This window comes from Bombus pascuorum, chromosome 9 (assembly GCF_905332965.1).
Source record: "Bombus pascuorum chromosome 9, iyBomPasc1.1, whole genome shotgun sequence".
In the NCBI taxonomy this organism is placed as follows: domain Eukaryota; kingdom Metazoa; phylum Arthropoda; class Insecta; order Hymenoptera; family Apidae; genus Bombus; species Bombus pascuorum.
The window spans coordinates 12,621,981-12,643,881 of NC_083496.1; the positions used below are offsets into that span (position 1 = coordinate 12,621,981).

Sequence of the window (21,901 nt, forward strand, 5' to 3'; positions counted from 1 at the left end):
AAATGCCTAAAGCGTACACCGATCGTGGAATCGCATTAACACTGAATATAAATTAAAACTGATTGTTACGCACCGTGTAGCAATCCCGTGGCGGCCGATATGCAATAGTTCGATTGAAAAAGAAATTGTGAAATATGAGAACTTGGAGTTCGCCGATTAAGTCTTGCATTCCGCCCATGCAACCGTAGAGAAGTTTCTCGTGCGAATATCGAATCAAGGTTATCTAATACTTGTCGTACAAAAGTTTTTCTCTCTTTCTTACACATTTTTCTATATTGACATAAACAAAACTAGTTTATATATAATGCTTCGTCTGGTATCTGCAATTTTTGCTTTTATGGCAAATGAAATAAAAATTTCTGAAAAAGAAAACGTTTTTTGTGTGGATACGACACTTGAGATATGTCATAATGATTCTCATCAAGCTTCCTCTAACTTATCAAAGGTAAAGATATATCCATAAAAGTAACGTACCTCCATTTTTATTGAATCATAGTGTCCATAAAACGCCGGTGCCACGCTCGTTAGTTTAAAATTTGGTCGTAAAATACGGTTGGTATCGGGCGGAATCTCTAAATCCATTATTTCCGTTCCAAAATCCTGCTAACCGGTGGTGCGTTCGCGGTCGTGGCTACACCGCGTTGCGCCACGACTACTCAACCCTAGGTTAAAGTCGTAAACGCCGGGAGTAAACGGAAAACCATCGTGGTTCTTTAATTAGTCGCGGCGGTCGTAGCAGCGGCGACAGTTCTCGTCCCCAAAGACAAACTTTCCGAGGCGGCAATTTCCGAGCATCGTCGAGGGAAACACGATACGCACGTGTATTTAGGAGCCGGTGTGTCCTTAACGAGCTGCGCTAATAAAGTTAACGTGCTGTGCCACACGGGACGAGATCGGAAAGCCCGCCTTCCTCGCTCGTGTTCCTCGTCGTGCGTTTCCGTGGTCGTTCGGAGTTGCGCAGTCGGCGATCGTAGCGTAGTTTGGTTTGTCGGCGCAGCTCGGTCGTACTCGGTAGTGGTCGTGTTGCGCGGGTGGTGGGAGGGCAGCACGAAACATTAGGGTGGGGAGAGCGAAGGGTGAGGCACTCGGCCATCATCGGCGGAGGCGCGCACAGTTCAGTGACCCGACGCAGCGTCATTCGGCGGCGGGGAAGCGCGGGGAGTTCTGACATATTGTGAGATGCCAACTCGCTAACGCCGGTCCCCGAAAAACACCTCTCTCTCTCTCTCTCACGTTCCTTTCTAACGTCCTTTCTCTTTTCCTCTTCTGCACTTTAACCCCCCTTTTTCTGTTTCCGTCTTTTTTTATCACCATCTCCCCTCTATCTATCTGGCTTTACTTCTTCTATGCTTTTTTTCCTTCGGTTGCTCCCGCTCTACCCCCCTCTCCTACCATTTTTTTCTATCTCTCTTGTTATATCTCTCTCCCCCTACTTTTCTTTGTTTCTTCCCCTCCGCCCCCTGCGGCTCGCTCGTTTTTCCATCTTTGTCAGTTCCATTATCTCTTTCCTTTGTTCGTCTCCTTTCTCCGCCAGTGACTCGGGTAGCCTGTACAGCCGCGAGGTTCATCAAACCCCCGAAATATTCTAATGCGCCAGTCGCACGGTGTTTCCGCGAGTTTTCCCCGCTGGGCCCGAGTAGGAAGCGTGGTGGCCCCGCCACATCAGATAACGAACGCGTACCGCGTGTTGGTTTTGCCACTTTTGCCGCCCGAATCGGACGGTCGATTGGATCGTGGTGACGTGCGGTGTACGCGTTGGTACGCGAGACTCCCGAAATTACCGCGGAGGAAGGAAACGTGGAGGCATCGTGACTACGTGTGCGCGCGTGTACATGAATACACGTGTGCGTGCGTGCTTGCGTGCGGGCGCGTGCATGCGTGCGTGCCAGTGGTCCCGCTCGGTCGAAGAGTACGTTCGCCTCCGTCGTTTCTCCGCTCGCGTTACACCAGCATTTTCCTCGTTCGGCCCTCTTCCTTTCTTTCTTCGCACTCTCCATTCTCCTTTCTCCCATTTCTCTGTCTCCCGTTGCCATTGCTCCAGCAGCACTCTACTCGCCACCTCTGCTCGTGTGCTCCATGCGCGGTCGAAGACGTTGCGGTTCTTCGCGTTTCGAAATACCACGAGATACACGAAATTCGGCGTGTTTTCGTGGTCGGCCTTCGGTCGAACACCACGCCAGACAATGAAGAAGAGAACGACGATGGTGTCGTCGATGTGTTACCGGCACAAGCTGGCTCCGCCGTTCGACGTTGCATTCCGTGTGCGTGCGTGTTAAGTGCAGCCAACAAAGTGATCATCGTGGCTGGAAAGGCTCCAGGTGGAAAACGCGCGACCTCCTCCCGTCTGTGTACGCGTTTCTCGTGGTGTGTGCTCATAGTGCGTACGTGAGTGCGTGAATGCGCGCGTTCAGTCGTCCGTGTACACATTACGTACACACCTCTCTCTTTACGTGTACAGTGTACACATTACGTTTTACATGCGGCGCTTGCGCGGCACCTAGCGACGTTTCGCGCCTACTCGCGGTGTGGGAGTTTCTGCCGCGGTGGAAACGATCGGCTATTTGTGAACGATTCACGCGTCGCTTCTTTGGGACACGGTGTGCTCCGAAAATGATCGAGAACCGTCCTGCCGCGTTAGGGAATCTCCTTCTCGAGCGGAAGACGCCCGGCATGACGTGTCCGTTCGACATACGACGACGGTAAATGGAGTCGAAAGATTGACAGAACTGTCGTGTGACTAGGTAACACGAGGAAGATATTCCGTCGCCGATATTCATCGACGTCGTTGAACGATAGATGTCAGCGAGATAGCGATATGTTGATTACGCGCCACGCTCTGTCACAACTGGATATTATAACTCGGTTAAAGTTGGCCGGCGTGTCGACACGTTGCTGATTTGCTTACATGCTTGCTTGCGTGAGCACGACTCTAAAGCTCGTTCCTTGTTTCACTTTGTCGCACTGTAAGTTTCTCTCGATTGGTATTCCACGCCGTTCCATCGGTAACCAAAGCCACTTATGCGTTCCCAATTTTCACGCTGTCGAGCTACGAGTTCACGTCTACCTGTAATAGTCGGAACCTTTGACCACTTTCTACTCGATTCTGTGCAAAACAGAAGCGGATTTCATTCGTCGGATCATGCGACCATAGGTAGCATAAGAGGCAAAGTGAAATATGGATCTAGTGTCTCCTCGGTATCGTTGAATATTCGTTGCCGAATTTCTCTTTTCGTCGATTCGATTCACACTCCAAAGAAAGCACGCTTACATAAGGATAAAAATACATGATTCTCTCGTGTGTCGTCGGAAGCAGCTAATAGCTTCCAGCAATCGTAAATAAGAGATCGTTGCAATATGTGGCTGACGCGTTACTATGTAACCGAGAAACCGTGTTTATGCTTGGAGTCATTAATTTTCCTCCGATTATTCGCAGCATCGTCGATGCAATTTTGATACTCGATCGCTGTCTGTTAGACGAATTGTACACAAAATTACGCAAAATCTCGTGGCTGCTCAATATTCTGGTTCGCTGGTGAATTAATCGTTATCTCGAAACAACGAACACCGAACTTATTGATTTGATTTGGTAAACGTCAGGTTGCCTTACAATTGGATTTCACTGGAAATTGTAACTGCTGTTTTGAACTATCTCAAGTCAGGGACCTTTAATATCTCTATCGGTGATAAACGTTCGTAATAGTCTTTTCTAATCAGAAACATTTTATTTATTTCGATCATCTCTTTTTTACTTCGCGTTATAAAAGTTTGATGACTTGCATATTTCTGCGTCTGCCACTTTAATTCTCTATAACATCTGACTTAGTGATAATATACTCTATATTTATTTATACTTTAAGCCATATTTTTCAGAGCATGCATTTCTTTCCCCACATTTACCTTTTTTTTCTTCTCAAATTATGGCGAATAAAATCAGTTTAGGGTTGAAACAAAAGGAGATGATTCGCGTTTCATTATTCCCGGATAAATTAGCAACGTTGCATATGCTGACCATCGTCCTAAAATCTTCATCTAGAACCGCTCGAGAAGGAGCTTACTTGACGGGCTTAGGTTTAGAGTGTTCTGGATGCAACACGCTCACTCTATCATTTTTCTCTTTCTGTTTACTCTGTTCTTCGTTCCTGTCCCTGTCTGGAAAATCTTAAGTCAGCCATTCGAACGAACTCGCGGAGTTACGTGATTAACTGGTTTCAATTTAATCGGTACCGTAGCTAATGATATCTTTTTTTTCATCCAGCTCTATTTATTTATCCCTGTGCGTAGTATCATTCAGAGCATCGAAAGTACATATGTACATATTTCGAACCAAATGGAGACTCCATATGGAACAATGTGACTGGATGACTTTGATTACGAGAACGAGAAAAACTTAACAAGATTCCTTTTCATTCACACTGTTTCTACGACCTCTTCTTCGTTCTAAGTTGTTTTCCCTCGTCCGTAATTGGAATTTTATTGGAATTCATAGATATAAGTACGTTTTCACAAGTCTTCTCTCCTTAGCTAAAATGTCTTATATAGAATTTTTCACCTTTCAAGATACGTTGAAATATTTTAAGCTCCTCATGGTTTAAAATAAAGTTATACGAGACGAATGAAGATGGAACAAAGAGAATGTTAAAACTTCAGTTTCCTTCAATTTTGCAATAGATGGAACGTTTTAACTAAAGAGGACAAAGGTAAGCTACCTAATTATAGAGGAAGTCAGTAATTCCAAAAAAGTGTGAAACGAATTTCTTTGTATAATTGTGTGAGTATTCTGCTTTCCTCTGTAGTTGTTCATATAAGAACTTGCTCTAGCCACCACAATATGTCATTCGTAAAATATTTCTGAGGCTGAACGGTTTTGATGACTCCGTTAATAATACAGTAAATATATCGTGATCTGTCGTGGCGGTCAGATCGAACGATATCGTGCTCGATCCCGTAATTCTCTCTACAAACAAGTGGAAAAGTCTGGAGGACGTCACTGATTCTATTCGCGAATCGTTCCATGGTATATACACGTCCGATCGTTTCAAGATCTGGACAAGTTCCAGCCGTCCTCACGAAATCGAACGTCAAGCGTCGAGCTCTGTTTCCGCGATCTGGCAAACACAGAATACACTCTGCTTCCGTTGGTCGATTCCACACGCGTATTTACCGTGATTCGTATGCACACGTAGGAACATGTATGCATATCTAAGGGGAAAGGCTAAAGTTGTCGAGGCATGGCCGGACAAAGCTATAACCACGGCACAAAGTGGCTTCGATTTCGGGAGTTCCGGGGTATATAGTAAGCGCTGTGCACTCTCCTCGAGGCAACGGCATGACGCACATCAAAGATGCGAGCGTGCCGGGTGACTGTACTCTGGGTTCATCGTTCTCGGTTATGTAATGTTCGACCGTATGGTGCAAGCGCCTCGACGCTACTCGTGGCGCTAGAGTTGTTGGACGAGAGAAGCACGATATACAGACACGAGCCGCTCCGAATCCTCCTCGCTCCAATACAGTAGCCGGCAACTTGTACGAATGATGCACCAACACACGTGCATGTGTGTACACTCGCGTGCGCGTTCTCATATACATAAATACACGTATATGTATATATAGTATATGCCTACATACATAGATGTGTAAGTACATATACGCATATATTCATGCATACTTACATGCATATATACATAAGTACATTCGTGTACATATACATACATGCATACATATGTACATACACATCCTACATATAGTATATTTACCCATACTTACATCCATGCATTACATATATGTGTATATTCGTGCATATATACATTGATACATATATATACAAACACATTCACATAGAATGTACACATGTATGCATGCATATACATACGTACGTATACATATATAATATACAAAGCATGTGAACACCGTTCCTCTTTTCTCTCTTGCTTCGGTAGCCTCACTGGTTCTCTTCTTCTTCCTGCTCTAGCACACCCTCCTTCTTCTGTCTCGCTTTAGCGCCCTCGCAGCACACGATATAGACGCTGCATTACCGAGCTGAGAACGAAAATAGAGGGCAACGGGAGCCACTGCAGCAGCCGCATTTCTACTTTTTCCCTCCGTTCCATCGCGTCTACTTTCCCGGTTCCGACTTCGTTTCCACGCGTTATCCAACTTTTTCAATCGTTTTCGCCCGCAAGAGGCGAACGAAGGCTGTAGGCTGGATGATTTTGATTGGTATCGCATGGTAGATCGTTCGTTCGTGTGCGAAGGAGAAGCAAGCGTGTGGTGATCAATGAGGTTTAAGCCCGAGACGGGAATTTGTCGCGCGCATTCCATGTTCGATGGCGCGTTCGAAAGCGCGACCCATAAGCCGCGATTGATTTAGGGGTTGCTTCGCACAGAGATCGGGATGTATTCTTGGTCAAAATCCAGGTTAGAAGGCGTATAAATAGACATGACTGGAAATTGTTCCGTGGAATATTGGAACGCAAATTTTCGCCGCCTCGTTCATTCCCAACATCCCTTCATTCGTTTTCGTCGCCTTTCCGATATTGTTACGAACAATAATTCCACGATTTCAGCAGTGGGCTGTAAGACGAATGTAAGAGGTTGAAGACTATTTTCGTTTTACAGCATTTTAAGGAAAGTATCTGGTTAGTACGTGAATTATATTCAAGAAGTTACATTCTCTCGGCGATTGTGCTCATGCAACTCCATCGATCGAGCTAGAATCGATTATGTGTCAGCACTAATTTTCTTGGACAAACGATCCTCTTTAGACTGCCGAAGAAAAATTCTTCGTGTCTCCGTGGGACATCCTATCCCGCCCTCTTTGCAGGATACAGCGTGAAACGTGTTCAGAATAAAGTACTCACGGTGTTCTGTTACATACACCATCTCACAATCGATGGGACGACATCTTGAGTCAGTTCGATGACTAAGTTGTGGAAACTGTTCACGATTGTTTTTCGCTGTTGAAAGTTGTCACAAGTTGGTGGGACGATAGCGGCAGTTATATGATGTGAACTGTAACGCGTGAACGATGGATGGTTAAAAGGATTGTGAAAATTCAGCGAAATACCACCGTAATATGTGTTCATATATAAGGGTTGTTGGTAGATTTTAAATGAAACACCCTAGTGTGAAACGTAAATGGAGGGAAGTCTCTCAACATTCGGTGGGCCAAGTTGGGGGGCGGACAGTACGAGTCCTCAACCGCCAGAAACGACGAGAACCAGGGTATCAGTGCAAACTCCCAGTCCAGAAAATAACCTTTTGGACGATCCAGTTAGACTCCAAGTTAATTCTATACGAGGTACTCTAAACTATGACAAATTTGAATACTTCGAACTCTGTCTCATCTTCAAATATAGAAGTATATTAATACAATTTAATTGATACATTGAATTTACATTCTAAAGAGAATCGGAAAATGATATTACATATTTCGTAGAACATTATACAAAATATTCTTCTCTATTAAAGCAGCTTCTATTTTTTTTAAAACAGCAAGAAACATCTCGTAAAAATAATTTTATTATCTTATATCTGAGAACATACAACTATGACACATGGATATTCCTTTCGCCTTATCGCAATTGTTTATGTGATAGAGGAAACAGGATTTTAACACGAAACTTTAGTCACGCTTTCCTCGTCGACACGAGACAAAGATATCTTTTAGAGACGATTTTTAAGATTTGATGGGAGTGCATCCGGGATAAGGAGTTGCGATTTGTAGAAACACTTGTACATGAAAGGCGTCTTTCTGCCTGACATCGTATTCGCAGTGCAAAGTGGCTGCGTTTCTTTCTAGCTTTGATTTCCTAACAGAAACGCCGGCCACGTTTATCCTCCGCTTTATCGCGACACATTAAAGTGATAGGAAATCTCTGGTGTGACTCCCTGGTAGATAGCTTACGATGCATTTGAACGGTTTGCCGCGGTTGCATCGCTACAGAATCCGCCGTGTAGTATTGTCTCCCAATCGAAAGGTTATCCATAAATATACTATGCGAGAACGACCGATGGTGTGATGAACTTCGACGAGCCAGGAATAAAGTGGCAACATATAAAACGTCAGACGTTTCAGTCCTTCCTCTTTGATACACGTTATCAAGAAATGATGAAAGAGTAAATAAACGTCTTGAACTGAATATTGGACGGTATTCTGGATTTAAGTAGTAAACAATTAACAATGGATTGCATGCAAAAATAGGAATTGCGAAAGGAGAAATCAAACTAGGTTGAGTAATAAATTCATTCATGTTTCCTTAAATGAGCACACGAGTGAAATAAAATCTGTATAAATAACATATGACTAAGTATTCTACAATCAATAATCATCAATTATTTGAATCTTACAATTATAGTTTATAAATATAGATTTAAATTTTATATTGGGGCGACTCAGAAATCAATTGGAGCATTGATATACATAGCAATTTAAGATTAAGATATGAAAACTTTCTTTATCCAAAAAAGAAAATTTTGCGAAAATAATCTCAAATCGATATCAAATAATCTACCAGATGAAAAAACTTAATGTAGCCGGACTTTATATGTAACATGCAACAACTGAATCTTTAATTAGTTATTCTTTTATTATTGTATCAGTCTTTGATTGACACGTAGTGTTACAGACAATTTAACATTTTCCTTTGTTTATTGCTTCCAGCCCAGATCGAAATAATCCCGTGCAAGGTGTGTGGCGACAAGAGCAGCGGCGTTCATTATGGCGTGATCACCTGCGAGGGCTGCAAAGGCTTCTTCAGGCGGTCTCAGTCGTCGGTCGTCAACTATCAATGTCCGCGGAACAAGAATTGCGTGGTCGACCGTGTAAACAGAAACCGGTGCCAGTACTGTCGGTTACAAAAGTGCCTACGCCTCGGCATGTCTAGAGATGGTGAGTGCATATCGTTGGTTGGAGCCTCCGTTTTCTCGGAGAACCTCAAGGTTGTCACAGACTGGCGTTAGTTTACGTTAACATCTCTAACGAACAACGTAACGACTGCTACTTAGAAAACGATGTCACTCTCTTGGAAATTTATCCGCGGATATATTTCCATCGATTAATGTAAACGCTTATAGTAAAGCTACTATAGTAAAGCGTTTCATACTTATTAATAATTGGGGGCCATAAGGGAAGATAATGATAAACCAAGCTTTATGTTCTCAGTAGAGAAACAACTTTTTTCAAATTTAATATTCTTTCAATCAATTCTTGCCTCTTTATTTGATTTTCGAATTTTATACGTATTTTTCCTGTCCTCGTGAATATTGCAAAAATATTGATTGTCCCAACACTAGGTATGCTGTTGTTTTTTTTTTTTATATATAAAAGTTTATTAGACTTTTGGATTTAACAGGTTATTCAACTATGCAATATTTGAGTTTATTTATTTATGTTATGTTCCTTTTAGATATCAATATAAAATTCAGTAAACCAACAGAAATAACATTATCATATTTTTCCCGCTCTTGATTTATATTCGGTTTCTAATGCATTTTAGATAGTTATGATGAATTGTTCGATTTTTATTATCTACGGCTAGGGAAGGAAAGAAAGGAATTGGTAAACAAATGAACTATACGATAATGCTTATGTATAAGTGTCGCGTTAGAAGTTCCAGTAACGATCCAACAAATCACAAGCGTCGATATGGAAATGGAATTTCTTTGTTTCGAACGTTATCATCGAGTTTAATTACGCGACACGTGAACGTGTACGTTCTACGATATACACTCATATGTGCATTCTGCTATACCGAATATAACAGAATGGTCAATTACAAAATGAAATTTATATCACGATTATACGATTCAATATATTATTTTTTGTATCCCTTTCGATGTCGCCATTCATATTTATGAAAGCAGCTAACACGCGGTGTGTATTTGTTCGGCTTTTATAATACTATATTGCATCGATTTATACTCTGAATACGCGTACACGTCCTATGAAAGTGATCGACTTTTGCATATAAACGCTTATACACAATGTCGAAAAAAAAGAAACTTAAAAGTTGTCAAATTAAAAAACAACTTTGTGTTTCAATAACGTAAATTGCCGCGTATTATTCCCAAAACGATGTTCTCTATGGAAAGTTATAACGAAATTTTCGACAAAAGCCAATTCATGGGATACGAATGTCACAATGGACGGATCGATGCAAATGTATGTGTTTGAAAACGTTCTAGAGTGGAAACGTTTTGTCAGTTTTATTCGTTTCGATCGATTCGAAATTTTGCGAATTTACGTTGAAGCGCATTACTATGGCGACGTCACTCGTAAACATTCAACAGAGAGAAAGAGAGAGAGAGAGAGAGAGAGAGAGAGAGAGAGAGAGAGAGAGAAAGAACTCGTCAAATCAGATACACGGGGATAGCAGCGGCCACGCGTGCCTCTCGGGGTGTACGACCCTTTATCGGAGGCTGTCCAGCCCCCTCTCGACCCGAGCCTCCGCCACGTCTCAACACCCCCGCACGATTCTCTCTTTCTCGCTCTTTCGCTCTCCTCTCAGTGCAGCTAGGCCTCTTACCACGTTGCTCCACCTTATCGGACCCTGAGTACTTACTTACACGAGATGTCTTGGACACGTTTAACGACATTCACGCGCAAGCGTTCAGGTCTGTGCCCCGGCGATGTGGTGGCAGGTAACTTTTTAGATTTCCACGTGGTTGAATGTCGGTTTTATCGGGGAAATCTTATGAATTTGACAAAGATTGGAAGAACGCAATTGAAATGATAGGATAGATAACATTTTTTGTGGAAAATAAATTAATTTTAGCTATTTCTTCGATTTGAGGAATCTGTCTTTTTATCGCGAAGCATTAACTTAAAATTTTCTTTCAATTAGACGTTCCTTTGAATTAGATATTCTTTTGAGATAAAGAAAATATTTCGTTATGTTATGTATGTACAGTGTTGAGGAAGGAAAGTTTAAAATTGCCACACTATGGATATTAATAATCTTTTACCATATTGATGACAGTCATCATTTCGAAGTATTTTATATTTATTCACTGCTCGTGTCAAATGTAATTTTGCTTCGTACCTCCTATCTTTTAATCTTTCTTTCGTCCATCACTGTAGGTACATAATTGTCAAAGCGTGGGAAATAGTTAAACTTTATTCCAATTTGTTACTCGATATATTTTAAAATATTGTATAAATCTCTATAATGAAGGATAATTTGTACCAGAAGATACAAATTCATAATAATACTATCTCCCCGTTCAACTTGTAATTCTTATATTTTTAGTAACTTGAAATGCAATTTCATGTTTTCGTGCAAATCTGATAAGCTGTACGATATTTGATGAATTGGTCATCATATAAAGAATTGAAAGAATTGAATCCCAATCGCTTTAAAAAAATTGTCATCATAACGACATAAACGTATAATTATTGTTAAAAGAAGGATCATCTTTTTCTGAATCTCCACGCTATGTCGAAGCACGTCTACGTGTGTTGAAGTGTTTCATAGAGGTTGTTTCGACAGTTCGTTTTTGCGAGTGCTCATAAAGTTTTTTAATGAATACTCTCCGAGTTTCCAGGTTTCTGCCGTTAGATAAAAACCACGTTCGATAAAGTAGCAGCCGAAAAGCAGGACATTGCGGTCGCGTCTGAATGGAATCGCAGCTGTTTTTGATATGAAAGAACGGACTTTGCTGCCGATCTAATTGTTCATCTTATATTTTCACGATTTAAAATTAACATATTTCGCTGCAGTCCTTAAAATCAATAAAAAAATTATTTTTAAAAATTCTCTATATTAAAAACAATGAAAAAAGAATTAAGTGACAATAGTTCGAAATTTAAATAAAATTAAATTCTGAGGTAGAAAGAAGGAATTTGAAAATATTACCCTAATCGTGCAAGTTGGTTCTTCGATAATAATCGATCGTCTCCTCACCAGTCATCGTTTGCAAATGCTTGATAAGGATCCAATCGGTCTTCATCTCTTCTGTACGCTATGCTGCTCATTCAAAGAACATCCTCCCTTAGTCGACAGATTAAAATAGCATTTATCGGGCAGCCGATTCAAAATATCTGTATTTTTTGTTAATCAACCGTTCACCTTCGCCGACGAGACTCAAAGATATACTTGAATATTTTAGAATAAGATCCTGTTATCGTGAACTTTGACTTCTTGAAAAATTTACGCTCTTAAGTTCTTATGACTAATAAAGTAGATAGCTGAAAGAAATGGAATTTCAAGAAATTTTGGATCCTCTAGCTTTAGATTTCATAGCATTTTTTAATGAATTTTCTTAAAATCTATTTTAGAAGTATTTGTGGAATTATAGTAAAGTGAAAGAGGATAGGAGGAAGAATAAGGAAAAAGAGGTAGAAGGAGTATTTATAGTGAACTCATCTATCACATTCTCTAGCAGGTCTTAAACCTTAGAAGAAATAGGGCCTGTAGGTCCTAGTGGAATTTAGGTTAAAGACAGCATTTCTATAGAAAGGACCATTAAATGAAGATTTTTAAGAATTCTATAGAAATACCATTGCAGATATATTCAAACTCTTTCGATCGCCGATATATTAATTACATTTCCAAGAATTCTACAACTCTTTTCCCAATCCCAAATTCTTCATCCTCAAACCCAGCATTCCCGACACATCAACTTTCCAGGCTGCCTACCCTGCCCCCCTCTCCCAACAGGCTGTCAAAACCGAAACGTTGAATACCTCACGACCGAACGCTCCGCCGTGAGGTCATTGACGTCCCATTCGTTGAATCCTCACCGCGAGGTGTGCTGGTCGCGCGTCGCGCACCCCTGGACACGCTGGAATCCCTTAAATGGCTTGATACGCTATCCGAAAGAGAAATATCTCGAGCAATGAGAGCAAATCCTCCCCGATGTACATAGATTCGGCATGATAATCGCGTTGCTTCTCACAAGCCGGCGTCCGAGAGTATTTGCGTCGGTTGATAAGGAGCCAGTCTTCTTGTCCTCGTCTCGTTGCAGTATGCGCTCTCATATACGCTCAGAGGAAAGTGCATCGTGTGCTACCGGTGATGCGCGCGCGCGCGCGAGCGCATACTCTTCCTGTTGTCATCTTTCTCTCCCTCCCTTTCTGCCAGTGTTGTCACGCTCTTTCCCTCTGTCGTTGCCTCCTCGTTGCTTCATCAGAATCCCCAGTCTGCTTTCTCGGTCGCTCGTTTGCCGCGTTCGGTCGATCACCCTCCGCTTCTGCCTCTCCGTCGTCCGGCTAGAGCTTCTCTCTCTCGTTTTCCTCCGCGGGCGATCCCGATAGCGGTTTCAGCTGGCAGCTGACGTCTCGCGACTCGTGTCTCTCTTTCTCTTTCCCCTTTTTCACGCGTCTCGTTCACCAACGGGTCGTATTTCTCTCTCGCGCGTAACCAACAACCCCAGAGCGGGACGGTACCAAACTGATGTGTGCGTGCACGCGCGCGTCTGAATATGTGCGTCAAGTCATGCGTATGCGGTCGCACAACCGACCGCTCGAGATTCGTCGTGAGTGCATCGAAATGCGTTTTAGAGAGGACGGACGGAAGCACAGCTCCCTCCCCCTCTTCTCTTTCTAACGCTAAAGTCCGGTTTTCGGGGTGTCAATGCAGGGAGTCGGAGGGAGGATTTGTTTGATGCATTGAAATCTGATTTGAGTTTGTGTCTTTTTTCAGTTAAATTGTATTACCGATATGGTTGTCTGTTTTTTATGTGTTTTGCTAGAGCAAGTTTGAGTATGTAGTTATCGTAGAGTAGGAAAAAGAAACGTCAATAGTATCAATAGAATAGTTGAATAAGTGTATGCTTGTTGAATGTACAATGCCGTGGTTCGGATGATGGCTAGGTATAGGTAATATTAGTAGCTACAGGCTGTTTTTGGACGACGATTATGTTAGCGTATCTATAGACCGATCCATGGATTATGATTAAAGCTAGTATTAGAAACGAAAGGACTAATGCAATATACAGAATTTGATAATATAGGAAAAATTAATTTTCGTTATTACTTGGGTCAATGATTTATAAGGGAGGTTGGTGAGATTTTATTGTTGAGAGTTAAGAAGTTTACGTAATATTAATTATATCAATCTGTTCAGCCGAGAAAGTTTATGTAATACTAATTGAAAAAGTTACTTGCTAGAGATCTGTCTATCTGATTCTTTTTTATGAATTCAAATAAAGTTGGTTCATAAGGTTTTGGAGTTAAATCACTCATAAGATACTTACAATTGGACCTATTTTTAACACTTTGAAATCCCTGCATGAGAGTAACGAAAGCACTCAGTTGAGTAGATGGGGATCGTTAAAACGAACCACACTGTACTTTTAAAATGTCGTATATCAGGTCAATTATAACTCTCGATCCCTTAAAAATTTTATGAAAGTTATTTTATACCAAATTTTATGCAAATTTATGCAACGATCTTTGCTGAATGAACAAAGAACCAAAATCATCAAATTAAATTTAGTTTTGAATAAACATAATTGGCGATTTTGTAACGTTTATCTATGATCTTACTTGTCTTATTTCATACAAATCGAAGCCAAGATCACATAGACAAAAATTTGTTCGGAAGGAAGATCAATTTTAACAACGAAAATAATTTTACAAGCAATTCCTTTGAAATAATTAATCTTAAACTCCGAATAAACATAATTAGTATCAAACGTTATTTCCGACTTTACTCGTCTTATTTCATTCGAATCAAGAATTAAATCATACAGTCTGGTAGAGATCAATTTTACCAACGAAAGTAACTTCATCGCAAGTAACTTCCTCTAATCAATTATACCAATCTTATTAATTTATGTAGAAATAAACAAGATTCAAAACTTCGTTACCAATCGTATTTCTCGGCTCTCCTCGTCTCGTTTCATGCGAATCGAAGCCCTAAATCACACGGATTCAAATTTCGCCGGAAGGAAGATCAATTTTCGAAGCAATCAGAAGCCGCGGCAACAATAGCTCGTTTGAAAAGAGGCGCGTCTCGTCTGAACTCGCGAATGAACTTGAGAAACTGGAGAACACGGAAGAAAAAGGAAGACGAACGATTCAGGTTCTAGCGGTTGTTGAACGCTTCACGTGACGTAGCGTATCGCGCGCGCTCTTCTGTCATAGTGTTCGTGGTGCAGTGACGTCACTGGGATGGGTGGGTGCATCTGAGCCGGCGATAACGACGAAGAAGTCCGAGAGATGCAAAGAACTTCCGCGTTCTTCGAATCAGAACGTTTCTTTGTAGCGTTGTTCAGCGACCACTTTATAAACAGGATTATATACATGTATATATGTGCTTCGTCGATCTTTGATCTTTATTAAAGTCGTTTCTTCCGAAGTTTGATCGAATCGAGACTAGTCAATTAACCCGTGTACAATGATCAAGTCACACCACGAGATACATATGTATACAGCGATCGAAATACATACAATACTTAAGAGGAAGATCATCGATCCAAAATTGGTAATTTTCGTTCATGTAATATATGTTTAGCTTTGGTATGACCTCTTCGTTGAAGAGGAATTACTGATTGCAGGTTTGTAATGAGGGAAAGAAGTTACAGCTTGGAATTAGGATCGGTGGAATAGTGATAGAAGCATGTTTCTTGTTTAAATATAAGATAAGCTTTGTAGTTATCAAGGGACTGTTGATATTTTTCAAGTATTTATGAATTTAATAATGAGTCATAATGTCTTAAAGGTTTTTGTATTTGTTTATTTTTCTTTATAACATCATATTTGAATATTATTTATGTATCTATATTTTTACAATTTTAAGTACTACACAATCTACCTAAAATATGACGATTAAGTGCTTTCTAAATTCCAGATTTATTTAAAAATTATTGGAAATCTCAATTTGCTCTCGTATACAAAACTTTAATCGTAGAGCATTGAAATTTAAGTTTAGCCAGTTTTCCAAACTAAGGATATCATCACTTGTATCATTTTTTCTCTGCGCCTCTTGATTTTTGGTAGTTAATTGAGGGCATCGACTATTTAAATAAGAATAAAACACTCTAAAAATTTAAGTGATTCTCTTGCTAACTAGTTGTTATATGAGTTTGATAGAGGACAAGTTTAAATTTAGATTTTGCGGTAAACGTCGAAAGGTACTGCAACGAAGTGATATGATTCATGTTGCAGCCGTTAAATTCGGGCGCATGTCGAAGAAGCAAAGGGAGAAGGTCGAGGACGAAGTTAGGTTCCACAAGGCACAAATGAGAGCGGCCTCTGAGACAGCGCCCGATAGCAGTGTGTTTGAACATCAGACCCCAAGCAGTTCGGATCAGCATCACCCTTTCAATGGCGGGTAAGTTGCCTAAAGTAATTTCACGTCAGATGTAAATGATCGTGAAATATCATTAATGATTGTAAGAAATAAATATAAATTCATCTTGCCATTTTATTGATTGAGTCTTATAATGTATCTACATATTATATAGTATATATTGAAAGCTTCAGAAGGTTAATGAAAATACTAGTGCTCTGATTATTCTGAACAACCTAACGAAATTAATAATAGCAGTGTTATAGGTGTACAAGAACTGTAATATAGTCTACAAGGAAATTAATTACAATTTTATGGATATTATACTCGTGTTTCTCTGAAAACATCACATTTCACGTACATTGTTGATTCAAGCTTCATTTGATACGTTAGTCATACTAAGATAATATTGAACTTCTAATACAACATTGCGCCAGATAACAAAGACTCGATCGCATGTTAATTAAACTGTGAGATATTTAGATGACAAAAAGAAAACGCAAAGCGTAAAACGAAAAATATGATACGATTGATCTATTTATGTGACTAATAATAAGTGACATCAGACATAACATAACTAAACTAATCAGACGTAACTTCATCAACTTCACAGCTTCTAATAATTCTGTAGTCTCAAAGAAGTTCTGTTTCGTATTGTTGGTGCAAATTTTTCTTTATTGTCATGTCAGTATAAAAAAAGCCGATAAGATAAGTAAATTCAAAACATCAGCTGCGTTTCCAGATCAGATATATCGATCTGTGTATTCAATTAAACAAACGATACGTACCGCTAATTGAACAATTATCTTTCAACAATTAGCGTGATACATAGATATGCGCGATGATAGATTCCATAAACATACAATAACACAATTACATCGCAAAACATACACACGATTACCTAATACCGGGACTCCTTTTTATGCAATCCAAGTACATTAGTCAATACCAATCAGGTTTAATTTTATACGCGTATCACGAACACAACATAATCGTAATTTAATCGTCAAATATATAGACTTATTCAAAAGTATGAAAACATTTATTGATTTTAAGGATAGAATTATTATTTCGCATTCTACACATGATATCTAGTGAATTATTTATTACATATACACTCTAATGTTAACAAAGACAAAATACATAAGACTTGTTAATAGTTCCATAATTTATCGAAATATACATTGCAGCTGAACAAGCCTCCTCGTATCTTTCAACGAGGCTATACAGAGGTTATGCTTATTATACTAATAATATTCTAGGCTCAAATAAATAGTATGTATTAAGAATTTTTCATCATGCATGGATATCTGTCTCATTTCTCTCTTTCTTAAAGATATAAAACAGAAATAACACATTACATTTATTCTCCTTAAAAATCACGAAATAAATTGAAAGTAAAAGTGAAAATAAAAATGTATAGTATCGGAATTTTATCCCGCATAAAGGTCTGCAGCGAAACGACACTTCAGCATATCAATCTCGAGGCTTTAGATCAGAGAGGAAGTGCACGTTCTCATCCTCGTTTCGATTTACTGTCGCAGGTACACGTATGGCGGTAGTGAATACGCTTCTCCCGGCCCCGGCACGGGTGGGTCGGGTTATTACAATCATCAAGCGATGACGAACTACGAGCTTAGCGCCGACTACGTCGACAGCACGACGACCTACGATCCACGACCGACGCAGACGCAGGTCGCGGACACTGTCGCCCCTGATACGCCCTCCGCTGTCACCGCGACTGGGGTACTTCCCAGCGTGGTCACCACCGGTGAGTACTCTCCTCTAAAGTCCTTTCCATATAGTTCATCTTTTTTTCGACAAAAAAAGAAAACAAACGCTGGGGTCGCTTCTAATCTATCTCGTTTTCATTATCTCTCGATAAATATTCAAAAAAACTTGGTTTAACGTATGAAGGTTTATTTAATAGTGTACTTTTTGAAAGGGTGAAATTGTAAGTTTATGTAAATCCAAGTTTAACATTATGTAAGAAATTGAGATGTCTAGTGTTATATCTTGTTTAAAATTACTGAGAGATTTGAAATGCTTATATTGGATCGCCCGGAAAGTTCGTTCCGATTTTTAAGGAATTTGGTCGACCTGAAAGATCATATTGAAAAGTTTTTCGCCAAAAAATCTGAGAGCTTCTGGAAAGATGAAACATTCAAGGTGCGTGAAAAATGTAGAAGGGTTGTAGAACAAAATAGTACCTGTATAATATAATAAATGTATATCGAGTCGAAATGTAAATCGGAATGTAAGTCGAAATGTAAATGTAAATCTGGGCGACCCAATATTTATCGAAGTGAAGATCATCTTGTGATTAATGATGAAATAGCGGATATTTATGCAAATTCATATTTTTATAAAAATAATTAAAAAAGGAATATACTTTACTTTGAAGATTTTGTATTTTGTACATATTATTCGCAAAAAAGTTTGCACTCTGTTGATAATTGGTCAGAAACAAAGTTACAACACTCGATGTTTGAATTTCTTATATTATCGTTGGTCGAAGTCCTGCTTTCTGCTTGCTTTCAATCTATCCGTTTCAATAGAAGTTCCCCTTTGCTTTGGTTACTTTCGAACGTACAGCGAAACAAAACGCCGTTTATTGTTTACGATTCGATACAATTTTATTTTCAAACCTGTTCAAAAAGCTAATCAAATTTATTCAGAATAACAAGATTTTTCAACTAGTCTAGTTTATTGAATATAAAAACTTGATAGTTAATACTTAAATATGAATAACGCCTTCTTCCATTCCTCAAATTCATGAAAAACGACCCACTAGTTTTACATATTTAGATGAAAAATCTATAAAATTGCTTAAGAATTGCGATAATTTATTCCCAGAATTACGATACAACGTACGGCAGTCTACGAATCTCTCGCGATGTATATTTTCAATTTTGATCGAATGTAACGTGAATCTGGCCGAGTAGCAGACATAGCTGAATCCGAGCCAAGCCGGGAGTTTATAGTTCCATTGAAGTTTATTGTTAACGAAAGAGAGGTAACAAGATGTCAATCGATGAACAAGCAACGCCAAGTAGTACTGGTCTCTTTCAGTAGCACGCGGCTGATACAATTACTGTGTTTATCACTGCCAGTTGACTGCACGGTGCATTCGGTGAATAATATTGATATTGGTGGCTACGAAGTAACGCTACAGTCATAAAGATACGATTGATTTGCCGTTTGAAAAGCGCGATGATGTTGCAACAAAATGTAACATCTTTATAAATGTTTAAAAAGTTATTCCCATAAATAACCTCGTCATTTTGTACAATATAATATCCCCTTTAATTGGTAATTCCACTAGAATTACCGAGCCAGCCAAAATGAGTTTTTGATGATATTAATGTTTACTTCTATTGAGGCGGAAACATGATTACATACAGTGGCTATAAAAAGTATTTTTACACTTACGTTTACTTTTAACAAAGCGCTCTTTTTATCAGATTCTATATACATATCATTTTCATAGTATCCTTTCTTAGTCGTATAAAAGTACTACTATATGATACGAAATTTCATATATTTTGACTTAATTAATTAGTGTACTCTAACAATTAAATATAATAGCGTGCAAATACTTTTTCTAGCTACTGTGTATCTATTTTTGTAACATGTATTACATGTTTAGGCATATATTAAAGATTAGTAAATTTAGTATTAATAACAAATTCTTTTATATTTCACTGTTAACTTTCTCAATCTTGATTATTCGAACTTATAATAACACACGTTATTTGAATAATTTAATTCCTCTGAATAAAACGAATAATTAAATAGAACCAGAAACTTTTTATTCATTTTTTACTCTTGTATATATTTTTTCTAATTTTACAAGGTACCACCCTTACAATTTCCCAATTGATGTTCTGATAATCGAGGTTTTACTATAGATACATTCACTAACACACATAGTCAGGAAGCGACAATCTCCAAATTCCCTACCTATCATCCAAAAAAAAAACAGGATCGATCGCAACCGCATTCCATCCTTGAAAGGTCTTCGCCGTCCGCTCCATCCTAGACATCCTCTACCGAATCTCATCTCATCTCGACAAGCCAACAAACCTCATCTCAGTTTCTATTCGATCCAAAATTCGAGGACTTGCTATACTTAACCCTTGAGTAGCATAATTTCTTTTGTCGTTGGGGGAAAAGCAAGAAAAAAAAAAGAGAAAGAGAAGGAAAGAGTCGCGAAGAAAAAGAATAGAACGTAACAGGAATAATAAGAATAACAGACGGAAAGAGAAAAATAAAGGAGAAAGAGAAGTAGTAGTAGGGAGGAAGAAATAAGCAAGCGAGGTACAGAGACCGAATGAACTTTGACTTTTCGCGTACCAGGGAAGTCACTGTCTGCCTCGACGACCGGAAGCAGCACGGGGGGTAGTGGTGGAGGTAGTAGCGGCGGCGGAGGCGGTGGAGGCGGTGGTGGCGGTGGTAACGGTGGTGGATCCGGTGGTGGTGGCTCGGGTGGTGGAGGGAGCGGTTCTGGCACCGGCGGTGGTGCGGCTGCCGGTGGCGGTGGTGGTGCCGGTTCCCTAAGCGGGGGTGGGATCGTTGCTGTGAAGCAAGAGACCACCGTCGAACTGGCCAGCTTGGGCCACGGCTCGTACACGATGGTCGACTCGACGACCTTTCTGAGCAGTCAGCAACAGAGGGTCAGCAATCCATCCGAGGACGACGAAGTGCCGAGTCTGCCCAGTATGTCCCATGCGAGATGTGAGGTTACGTTTGTGTCCCTTTGCATGGGCATGCGTCGCGCTTTTTCTTTCGTTCGTGTTTTATTTTTCCTTCTATTTTACGTTTTCATTCTTGTATTCTCTTTTTTCTGTTTTGCGTCGTCAATTAAATCGATCGGTAGTTCTCGTATTTCTTTTTCGTGTTGTCGCCGACGGGAGAGTACGTTTTTCTGTGTTTAGAGAAGAGGGTGTGGGTTTGAGGTGAGAAAATTGATGAATATACAGAGAGGATGAGTTTATATACCGGAGTGATTTTCAGTATGGAAAATGTAAATAGGTACTGTTAAGAATTAAGCATAGATTTATGTGGAATTTAATTTTTGTAGCTGTGTAATAAGCTTCACATATGGTATTTATATAATACATTTTTAAGGTCGGTACTTGTACATAAAAATCTATTATTCCGTTGTATAAACTACTTATTTTTGAACTATTGAAATGTATTGAAAATTATGAAAAAATTTCTCCGCATTAATTTTTAGTAATAGAAACGCGTTATCTTCCCTGGTGTTTTTTCGATGGAGAAATAATCATTAAAATTTGTGGTCAGCTATATCGAAAGCAAATACATTGATCGTTTAGTTATTTAATAGCTGTAATTGCAAATTTGATTTTTTTAACGACTCGAGTACGTCAAATATTTATCCTATTTAATCTACAAGTTACATTGGAAACTTACTCGAAGAAGTAACAAGATGTATTTGATCAGTGTTCCCAAAGTTATAGACAACAGTGTAAGAGTTGAGTGGCTGAGAGTAGGTAATTTAAATTGTTGAGGGGAGGAATTGAATGAAAGGGTTTGAATTTCACCGTGGCGATTCTTCGAAGCAAAGGGAAGGTCGTTTAAAGTTCTCCGTCTTGAAAGCTGAAGTGAAATGGCTCTGGTAACTGTAGCGATAATGTAGTTTGAAA

At 39.6% G+C, this 21,901-nt stretch overlaps 1 protein-coding gene across 10 annotated transcripts in view; it reads left to right on the plus strand.

Moving 5' to 3' along the window:
* The window catches only part of LOC132910985 (probable nuclear hormone receptor HR3), a 135,150-nt gene that overhangs the window by 102,696 nt on the left and 10,553 nt on the right, over positions 1 to 21,901 (plus strand). For 5 of the 10 annotated variants that reach the window (XM_060967240.1, XM_060967235.1, XM_060967233.1 and 2 more), the window contains 4 exons: positions 8,660 to 8,887; positions 16,109 to 16,274; positions 17,777 to 18,003; positions 20,592 to 20,969. In XM_060967240.1, the coding sequence (XP_060823223.1) occupies positions 8,660 to 8,887; positions 16,109 to 16,274; positions 17,777 to 18,003; positions 20,592 to 20,969 (999 nt within the window). Of the gene's footprint in view, positions 1 to 7,119; positions 7,298 to 8,659; positions 8,888 to 16,108; positions 16,275 to 17,776; positions 18,004 to 20,591; positions 20,970 to 21,901 lie in introns of those variants that run through there. The other 5 variants (XM_060967241.1, XM_060967242.1, XM_060967243.1 and 2 more) reach the window with 3 other exon arrangements.